At 37.7% G+C, this 11,445-nt stretch overlaps 1 protein-coding gene across 1 annotated transcript; it reads left to right on the top strand.

Annotated features, from left to right (window-relative positions):
* Positions 1-3,733: 3,733 nt before the first annotated feature.
* Positions 3,734-8,410, top strand: LOC122074667 (pectinesterase-like). The gene is made up of 2 exons (XM_042639590.1): positions 3,734-4,867; positions 7,512-8,410. The coding sequence occupies exons 1-2, from the start codon at positions 3,814-3,816 to the stop codon at positions 8,201-8,203; spliced, it is 1,746 nt and encodes a 581-aa protein (XP_042495524.1). The 5' UTR covers positions 3,734-3,813; the 3' UTR covers positions 8,204-8,410.
* The last annotated feature ends 3,035 nt before the right edge of the window (positions 8,411-11,445 follow it).

The following is an 11,445-nucleotide window of genomic DNA, read 5'->3' as shown; positions in this document are numbered from 1 at the left end:
ATTTTTTTTTTTTTTTTTTTTTATTAAAAAAAAAAAAAAACAAAAAGTTGAGAAAAAGTTGACTATCTTTTAATGGGACGGAAGTAAGCATCTTGGAATTTCAGGAGAGGATGTTGATAGGTTTCAAAGTAGAGGGGAGGTGATTGATAGTTAGGTAACGTACAAGGGTGGGGAGTGTAATTTCCTTTTAAATCTAACGATGCTTTTTGGCCTCTTCATGACATCCTTCTATTTTTGGATATTTCATGTCAAAACTCTATTTTTGGATATTTCATGTCAAAACTCTATTTTTGTCCTACGTTTCCGGATAACCAGGCTATCTCTTTTGTCAAACAATTAGCCTTTTGAATTTTCGCAAAAAGAATATCTAACACGTTCTCTATTTCTATCCATGATGTACAGACTCTTTTGTGATGTTATTTTTTTCTGTTTCTTGTCAAAAATAAAAAATTAGATCCTAAATCTTGGGAACTTTTTCTATATACCTACGTCAAATGTCACCAATGCCATGCGAAAGATCAGATGAGCCCAAATTAGGTGGACTTTTGGTCTCTACCAATTTGTCAAGTTTTAGTATTATTGGAGTTCTCCATGTGGCAAAATAGAACTTTAAAAATCCAAGGCTATTGAAGAATACATATTAACGATTGAAGTGCCATAAGCATGCATGAACATACATGAAATAAATAGCAATATATAAGATATTTGATTGAACTAGACTCTGAATTCGACATGTGGTTAATGCATACTATGACCACTCTATATAAGGGTTAGGATAGCTATGTAAGTTGCCAACGTGGCAAAATAATAGCATGCTTTTAGGAATAAATTTCTACTAGAGGCATGTAGGAACCATCTTTTCAAAATGTTTAGAAAAAAAAAAATTATATTTGATGTATGTTAATATTTAGGACAATTGTGGATTGTTAGTAGATTGTAGAAAAAAAAAAAAGACTTTTTAAATCCGAATATTACCTAGGACCCGAGGAAACCCATGAACGTTTATTGAAATTATCACAATAATAAAGAAGAGTAAAAGGAGGCAACAAAATCCGCCTTACCCCAAACCCAAAGAAATAGATCACAATCTCACCGTGCAGAAGAAACCCATCAACTAAGAAATTACATTGCCAGCTTTGTCTTCTCAAAATATATGAATCAGACCACATGAGAGAATCTGACCTCTAAAAAACAAAGGGCCTGCATGGTCTGGGAGGAAAGAATGTCAATATGCATGGATCTCCTATAATCATGATAATATGAGCGAGAGAGGGTCCCCTAGGATTGACTATGGGAATTTTTGTCCTTCTATAATATATCGAATATTAGAAAGATGGTAATAAGAATATGGAGAATCGCATGATGCTTCCACCAGTGAAGGGTTGGGGGAAGGTCATAATGTACACAATCTTACCCTAGTTTTAGAGAAAAGTTGTTTCCCAACTCAAACTCACAATTACTGAATCACAATGGAACATCCTTACTATTGTGCTAAGGTCTGTCCTCTATTATATAGAATATTAATAAGAAAATGAGAGAGAGTTCTTTAAGCAAGCGGCATAAGAAAGTGTACCAATTAGATGGGACGGAATGGCTTCATACATAACCGCGAGGTCATTTTATATAAGAAAAAGAGTGCCTAGTCACCTTCCACTAGTAGTTCAAAAGAACTTGATCCATAATAATATATAATATCATACAATTTTTGTTTCCATCCAAAAGTTCAAATAGACCATGCACTATGCACAATTATATATAAGAGTTCAAATTGTCTTCAATGAACGGTAAGATGCAATGAGCATCCAATAATTTGAAAGGCTTAGTTATGCATCCCAATCATTGAATGATCACTGCACCTCACCGTCTCATTACGGACAATTTTACACACAAAAAAAATTTTCCATACAATATTTGCAGTACCCCAATTATAAAGGAGGGGAATCTTCGTGTACCTGAAATGATTGTACACTGTTTAACATGACGTGTTGTATCAAAAAAGAAAATTCACATGACGTGTAAGGTGAACAAAATATTAATAATGAAACCCACATCCACTTAACACATGGCATGTAATCGGTGTATTTGAATCATTTAATCACTTAACGTACGTGGAGACTCATCAGACTACGTGATTAACGTGTCTATGTGTCCTTTGTCCTTTTGGTATGTTTCTGGGAAATTTCAATGACCTTTCACGATCCCTTCTTTTAAAAGGCACGCGGAAACGGTTTCGAAAATGGCACTCAAAAGAAAAATCAAAAGAAAAAGATGTTCACATGGTTACACGATTCTTGTTTACTTTTTTTTTTTTTGCTTTATTCGAAAAAAATCAAGAACATTACATATTAATCAAACTGCTAATAGATAAGTTCTCATATAAGATCTTAATTCTAAGATTCATAGTCTTATATGTAAACCTCTTAACAAGTTGGACAAGGTCATCATTTTTTACACAAAAGGTAGGTTTAGAAAGGTAACTGTTTAATTCAATTCTACTCGATAATGTGATCCATGGTCACTTCAAAAAACAGTTCGGCTTCATTAGATGTTTAAATTCTTCCAGTCTTTCAGATCAGTCCAAATTCTGTCCACGTCTCTTCCTTGCTTTATAGATTCTCCTACGCCATGTAATACTCCCTGGGCTGCTCCCTCAAAAGCCTTTCATGTCATTACGATTATTGTTTACTAAAATCGTGAAAAGAGAAATAGAAAATAATTAGTGATTTTTTTATTAATTTTTACTTTTCCCTCATGACTTCTTTTTCTTTATCTTTGCTATTAATAAAAAACCCCTAATCTAAACCCATAACAAGGGGAATTACCTGGTTTAAAGTATCTATTTTATTTGCATCACGTGGAAAACTGAATGTGGGCCCCCCTAAATTCCAACTGTCACCTACGAAGAATATGATCTAAAGCAATCACAAGTCAAATTACAAAATTAACCATTAATCAAATAACCTATTATATAATAAAAAGCATCATCATCAAGTTTAATTAAAAATTGAACTACAAATGATCGAATCAATCAATTCTTGTTGAACCAAATCGACGAATCTAAGATGCGTTTGAAGGGTGCAATCCAATTCCGGCCACCAATTCTGACTGATTCAAATCTACTGAGGCCTATCTCATTCTAAGGTTCAAGCAAGTGAAACTTTTATCACCATCCAATTTACCACAAATTTCAGCCCAGCCAAACTCTTCCCACCTTAGGTATTGTTATTTTTTTTAGATAAGTCTCAAGTAGAGTTTACTCATGACCTCTGTATTATGAGGAGTTGATTTATACCAACTAAGCAACAACCCCTTTGGTATCAAAACCAACCATGTCAGTCTCAATTGATATTAATACGATTCTTTCGTATCAAACCAATTCAACCACTCTGCCTCTCAAAATACCGATACCTTTGGTTTTTTTTAGATCATTTTATCCTATCCTATACAATTTTTTTTTTTCCTAACAAGTCATAACACTGATCACCTGAATGTATTGCATGTTGCATGTGTCATCCATTTGTTCTTTTTTCCTTTCATAAATGCCTATCCATTCACTCTAAATGACAATAACTATCCTCAACTTATCACATGGTGGACCAGCTTCCAGCCTGCCAATTGAGGAACCTGCACTTTTCTTTTTTCTTTCAAAGAGGATTTTTTTTTTTTTTTTTGGGCCAGCTTTTTCAATTATTTCTTTTCAATTCATAAATTTCCTATATAATAACCTTATCCTCATCCTCCTCCTCCTCCAAAGCAATCTTCTCAACCCTTCATTTCCTTTCCTACTCCACACTAACACTTCCACTAGTCCAAATGTTAGAACTAGGGAACCCCACCATTTCCACCTTATCCATGAAGAAGAAGAAGAAGAAGAAAGTCCTCTTAGTAACACTTTCTTTCATCCTTCTCATTGCCACTGTAATCGGCATTGTCGCCGGCGTAACCTCCCGCAAGAACTCCGGTAGCAAACACTCCCCGGGGCATACCATTCTCAAATCTTCATGCAGTATCACTCGTTACCCAGACCTATGCCACTCCGCAATCGCCACCGTCCCCGGCGCCATTGACAAACTAATGAGCCAGAAGGACGTGATTGAAATCTCTCTCAACATCACAACCACCGCCGTGGAACACAACTACTTCACCATAGAGAAGCTTATAGCCACCAAGAAGAAGAGCTTAACCGAAAGGGAGAAGACAGCTCTACATGATTGTCTAGAGATGGCGGATGAGACATTGGATGAGTTATACAAAACAGCCCAAGATCTCAATCAGTACAGAAAAGTAAAGAAAACGATATCTCACCACGCGGCTGACCTGAAGACACTGGTGAGTGGTGCAATGACGAACCAGGATTCATGCCTAGACGGGTTCTTGCAAGAGGGAGCAGATAAGGAGGTGAGGTCAGTGCTGGAGGCAGGTCAGGTGCACGTGTACAAAATGTGTAGTAACGCATTGGCCATGATCAAGAACATGACGGATACCCATATGGCTGAGGAAAGGAAGGAGAGAAAGCTGATGATGATGGATGGTGACAAGAGAGAGAGTGATGAGATTGAATTTCCGGAGTGGTTGTCAGTGGGTGATCGGAGGCTGCTGCAGGCAACTACGGTGACGGCGGATGTGACGGTGGCGGCTGACGGGAGTGGGAACTTTAAGACGGTGGCGGCAGCAGTGGCGGCGGCGCCGGAGAAGAGTAGTAAGAGGTATGTGATAAGGATAAAAGCAGGTGTGTACAAGGAGAATGTGGAGGTGCATAAGAAGAAGACCAATATAATGTTTGTGGGAGATGGGAGGAAGAACACCATTATCACTGGTAGCAGGAATTTTGTTGATGGTAGCACCACCTTCCACTCTGCTACTCTTGGTAAGTCAACTCCTCAACTCTTCCCCATCCAAAATTACTAACTTAATTACTTATTATTATTTTATTTTTATTATGCATAATTGATGATTTTTGAGTGTGGAATAGGTTTTTATACAAAAATCATTTTTGTACAATCTGATCCACACGTATGGAATTCACCATAGGGTTTTTCTTTGGATGGATTCCATCTGTACGGATCAATCCCGTACAAATACCTAGTTTTTTCTCATGATTTTTCACAATGTCTGTCTTCTTAATTGCCTCCAAGGGAAGGTTCTTGAGCAAACCACTTGATGAAATTTTGGTCACAAGATCTTTCCGTGGCTAAAGAAATGGAATATTGAAGGCTTTTTGAAAAGTACTAAAAATCTAAGACATTATTTGTGAACCCAAAGGGAAAGTTAATTATTCTGTATATTTGACAACAAGTCTAGGTAGCAAGAAAGTTCCCGCAACAACCTAAGTGGTAGAAAATTTTTTTTTCCTCTCCTAATATTCTCGCCCTTTTCTCCCCATATACAAATAGTCGTATTCTATTTTCTTGCCCCTATACACTTAGGTAAAAAATTCCATCTGATTATAGTCTTAATGCAACCAATTACATACAAAAGCATATTAGGTTCTCCTACAAGACTGATTTAAGGAAGATGAAATCCACCCAATAAAATATCCTATGATAAATTCCATTCGTGTGAATTAAACCATACTTGTACTAGACCCTGATCTACACTTACCAATTACTATGGTTATATCAAGTAAAAGATATAAAATTATTGAGTCATGAAAGCATGTGGGTGTGACCAATCACTCCTCGTTTTCATGACTTATTAGTAGTACTACTAGTCGTGGTTTGGATGTTTTGGTCTGGAATTGAAGGCCGCCGAAAGGGGCGTGTAGGGAGTTGTCAGCTGGAAAAGAATCAAGAATCCCATATGACATGTCTGGAATTAAGCCCTAATTGGTGCTGGCTATCTATCATTAGTCATACATGTCTATCTTTTCTTTCCCTTCCTCTTTTGTGTGGGGCTAAATCTTAGCTTGTCATGGCATGTGCTATTCCATTTTCTAGATAAGAGTTAAAGATTTCTCATTAAAGTCATCATATCAATTCTTTCTTGTCCAACATACAACCTATCGTGAAAATTAAAGGAAGAAAAATGAAATTTTGAAATCTAAAAAATAAATTTTTGTAATCATTATTTTAGGTGAAGTAACTCCAAATCATTCTATATTTGATTATTAAATTTTACTTTATTTGAAATATGATGACTTTAGAGGTCCAAGAATTTTTCATGAGATGACCCCAAGAAGTTAGGTGCAGTGACTAAGATTTGATCACGGGACCTCATTTCTTAAGGTGGAGTACCATGTCCCCTTCAAATCAACTACGCTAATCCTTTAGGATTAGTGAAACTCAAAGTCTTTTACAGAGTACTATACTATGGTAGTACACACAATAGATAGTTGATTGGGGCGGTTTTTACCAACAAAAAAAAGTTGATTGGGGCTGTGCATTAGTCAAAGCAATGGGTGTGTCAATGGGGGAAAAAAATCGTCTACAATTCCAATCTCGTACAATTCAGATCGGAATTGCAGACGATTTCAACCCGTCCATGGGTGGGTGGATAAATAGGATCGGACCCCACTGTGAACCAGTCTTAGGCAACTTAACGTGTGCTTTGTGGGTTGAAATCGTCAGCAATTTCGATCTCATACAATCCGTAAAATACCACATTCAATGAGTGACACGTGTTTTGATACCAATGCAATGGTCCATATTTGGTACAATTAATAAAACCTTAAATCAGTGAAGAATCATTTAAATCAGATCTAGACTATTGCATTGGTATCAATACACGTGTCATCTCCTGTTGGTGATATTTCACAAAATTATACGAGATCGAAATTGCAGACGTTTTTTCCGTGCTTTGTTGATTTTTCCTTTTAGGCTTAAACAGAACTCACAGTTAAGTCCAGAATAGGAGCCCTGTATTGGTCAATTTGCCATTCATTATTGATTTGTCCCTTTAGTCTTTAATACTCTTTAATTTCCACAGATGCGGCCAACAGCTTTTTTTTTGTCTTTTTCCATCCTTTAATTTGCACTGTTGTTTTGCCCACCAAATTATAAGGAATCCAAGAAGTGGGGAGTGGGGACAACCTTTGGGAGGGAAGAAAAGAAAAGGGAATGAATGTTAAGAATTAGTAAACTAAAACCCCATGGACGTTGAAGTTATTTTATAATTGTAACCATTTTGGACCACATTTCATTATATAATACCTCATTTGGGTATGATATTTGATTTATACAACAAGTACCCATCTAATGACTGATGCTTAGAATTCAAATATTTCTTCAACCTTCATAAGAGAGGGTAAAATAGTTTATACCTTTATCTTAGGAAAAAGTTTCTTTGGACCGCTTGATCCTAGGGAAGAGACCCAATGTGCACATCCACTACCTCCCCTCTCCCCTCTCCCCTCTCCCCTCTCCCCTTGTGTGGCCTAAATCCCTCAATGAACATATTTTCATTCACCTTGGGTGTAAGGAAACTTAATCCTTTACTTTATGTCATAAAATTCTCTATATTTCATATATTTTTTTTTTTTAAATTTGTAAGGTGGAATATTTATATATATGCAGCTGTGGTTGGGGAGCGGTTCTTGGCTCGGGATATTACAATCCAAAACACCGCAGGTCCATCGAAGCACCAGGCCGTGGCACTTCGGGTCGGGTCAGACCAATCGGCCTTCTACCGGTGCGACATACTAGCATACCAAGACACCCTCTACGTCCACTCCCTTCGCCAATTCTACGAGGGGTGCCTAATTTCCGGCACTGTGGATTTCATATTCGGGAACGCAGCAGCCGTATTCCAGAACTGCGATATCCATGCCCGACGACCCGGATCGGGTCAAAAGAACATGGTGACAGCTCATGGTAGAGATGACCCGAATATGAACACCGGGATTGTGATCCAGAAATGCAGGATTGGTGCCACTTCGGATCTGGAAGTAGTGAAGAGCCAGTTTCATACTTACCTGGGAAGGCCATGGAAGGAATACTCGAGGACCATTGTGATGCAATCATCTATAAGTGATGTTATCAATCCGGTCGGGTGGCATGAGTGGATGGGTAATTTTGCACTGGATACTTTATTTTATGCAGAGTATCAGAACACTGGGGCTGGTGCAGGAACAGCAAATAGAGTGAAGTGGAAGGGACACAAGGTGCTCACTAGTGCCACTCAGGTTCAGGCCTTCACTGTTTCAAGCTTCATTGCTGGTCATTCTTGGTTGGGATCCACTGGGTTTCCTTTCTCTCTTGGTTTATGAATGAATAATTGAGTTGGTGATCCATCTCTACATAAAAAATTGATCCCAGTATTAGGATAAAAAAGGGATTTTGTTAAGGAAACTCTTATATCTATTATGCTGTACTAATCATGCTCTTGCCTTTGAAAATAGAGTAATGAACCTGGCCTTCTCTGCACTTCTTGGGTCTTTGATCAATATAATGCAACTTTGTTGGTTTGTCCGTTCGATGCCGTTTTAAAGTCCCAATTGGCTCCTGTTTTTTCTTTTTTCTTTTTTCATTTGATGCAAAATAAATAAATAAATATCAAGATCGGTTTCACCCAATATCAATATACTATGGCTGATACAACCGATCCAATGCAAATACTAATCATGGTCCCAGGGGAACATTAAAAAACCAGCATATTGTAAGTAAACAGAAACCAGGCAATAGGTATAAGACTTTGACAAAAACAATTAAATTAATTAAAATATAATTACAAGTAAAAGATGACTTACTTGTTCAAGCAATCCTTTGAAATAGTAACAGAAATCGTTTGTCTTAAGTAGAGTTGAGTCATATACAGATACTCTCCTTAAGGTATTTGAACGCCCTGTATATATGTATGCAACCGGGTTGACCTTACGTTCTCACCTCCAAGATAAAACAACTCTCCATTTGTTTAATGTGCACTCCAATAAGCAATTCTCATAGGTATGTCCAAAGATAATACTTAGAAATTCAAATGAAAAAACCGTAACAGAAAGCAGAAGCACTTGTAGAGAACAGAGAAGCAAACACTCTCACAGTATACCAGTACCCGAATACAGACAGAGTACTTGTATATATTGAATGTAGGCCTTTGTATACGAATGGATACCCATACGTATACAGGTGTCTCTGTATGGGAAGGGTACATTCACTTATAGGGAAGGGTATATGTCTCATACGTACAAATACATACGTATGTACATTTATTGGGTACATACACCAATAATATATCACTTAGGAAAAAGTGTGGAATAAAAAATTACATATAGTAAAAAGTAAGTTCTTTGAACCACCCACACCCACACCCACACCCACACCCACACCCACACCCGACCAAGGCTCGAGCGATTCAAAAACACCTCAGGAACCCCCACACACATATGACAAGGGAAAGTGTCTTTCCAAAGGGTTTGTATCCTTAACAAACATTCCTACATATATATCCAAGTTTTCTTTCATCCTTTAGCAATGTGGGACTAAACTTTGATGAGTTGTGTTTAGTTCATTCACAACTCCACAATTGCTAAAGATAAAATAGTAAAAGTAGAAGAGACACTTTTGAGGGGGAAAATTGAATTTCAAAAAAACTACTTTGGATTTCATAAAGACCATTTCAAAAAAACCAATTTGACCATAGTTTGAAACTTAAATTTCAACATATCGATGTTGGTATAGATTTGCACACAGTTTCTTGCTCATACTCACTTCCTACATTTGAAACCAATAGTGAGGAATAGAACCGTATACTACTGTGAGGTGAGAGAAGTGGGTCATATGTTTTCTCTTTTTCTATCAAAAGGAACTAAAGATATATTACATAAAGAAACTGAGTTTACAAAAGGGACTTTAACTGTGCCAGTCAAGTCAGCTAATAAAAGATGATTTACAAAAGAGGAAGGACTATTGTCCCAAATAATTGACATGCGATTGGTGATTTCATGAGAAGCAAAATTATCAATGATCCAGTTACATTCCCAATATGAATGTTGGAAGACAAAAATAGGAAACTTGATGCTAAAGTTCGATAATCATCCAAAATAGCATAGATCTTAGAAAAGGAACCCCCCATATTTAATGAAAAGGGATGAGAGAATGTGAAAAAGAAGCACCTCCTTACCCTTTATTTTTAACCATCAATATTTTTATATTTTAAAAAAAACTTTAATTGGGACACTAGATTTTCAAAGCTTTATTTTTTCATTTGACATGGTAGTAGGGATCTTGGTTTATATATACTTATAAAATTGTTACTAAAAAATATATATACTTATAAATTTTCAACCCTATCTAATCTGTCATGTAACACATATTTGCGCTTAGACTAGCTAGAGGTGCCTTTTTTTGGGGGAGGTTGAAACAAGAGGCACATTTTAATTTTCTGTTTTTTTGGGTTGAAACAAGAGGTACCTTGTCATATACAGTACTACAATAAGGTTTGTTTAATATTTCACTATTTTATGACTATTGAGTCTCAATTTAACATTTCATACAACACCTCATATTATACTTTTTACATGTACAACATCACTCACTCAGTCACCCCTGGGGGTGTCAACCGGTCGGGTCGGTTCGGTTTCGGTCGGGCTTAATCGGGCTTGAAAACCTTCAAAGGCTACACCGTGTCCGTCCATTTAACTAATCGGGCTTAGTTATTGAGGGCATGGTACACTTTATATTCGGTCGGTCTGTCTCGGTTTATAATCGGGCTACCTTAATCGGGCTTTAATCGGGCCTTAACCGGGCTACGGACATGTTTAATGTTAAACGGGCTTTAACCGGTTTTTAAACGGGCCCTCTTTGAAATGTATTATTATATTCCGGCCCACTCATGCAAGCCCAAAAAAATGACAATAAATCAATAAATGATACCAAATATAACCATTATTTAAAATGTGAACATGTCTTTTACTTTTTAGTTTTTATTCTTTAATTTGGGGGGTGAAATAGGTATTCTATAATCATTAAAGGGTCGGGCCAAGTCGGTGCACAATAGGCCGGTCTCGATCGGGCGTTATTCGGTCGGTCTCGGTCAGGCGCCCGACGGTCCAAGTAGCAAATTCGAGACCGACCATTTATAAATGGGTCGGGCTCAAGCCCGACGCGTTTAATAAACGGTCCGGTCCGGGCTGGGCCGATCTATAAACGGTCGATCTCGATCGGTTTAGTCGGATCGGGCCACGAATTGACACCCCTAGTCCTATACCAGACCCTACAGGTGGGTCTTACGGAGTGATTATCCAAGTATGTTGACTGGGTTGAGGAAGGTGTAACTGATGCTGTATAGCTGCCATAAATGCCTACTGCTACTGGAGCATTTGTTGCTGGAAGGCTTGCTGTGACTACTAAACTATGGTCGCAACATCACTCGGAGTGATGACAGGTGGAGGATCCGGAAGTGTGGTCAAAGGTGGGTCCCTTTGTGTCACACCCTGGTCAAGGGTTTCTTGAGGTTGTGGAAGTGGGGTTTGCCCCACAGAGCGGGACCTTCGAGGATTTGGTGGTCGACTGA

This window comes from Macadamia integrifolia, chromosome 3 (genome assembly GCF_013358625.1).
Source record: "Macadamia integrifolia cultivar HAES 741 chromosome 3, SCU_Mint_v3, whole genome shotgun sequence".
Lineage (NCBI taxonomy): Eukaryota > Viridiplantae > Streptophyta > Magnoliopsida > Proteales > Proteaceae > Macadamia > Macadamia integrifolia.
Note: the sequence above shows the minus strand (reverse complement) of the source record. Positions and strands in the feature narration are given on the sequence as shown.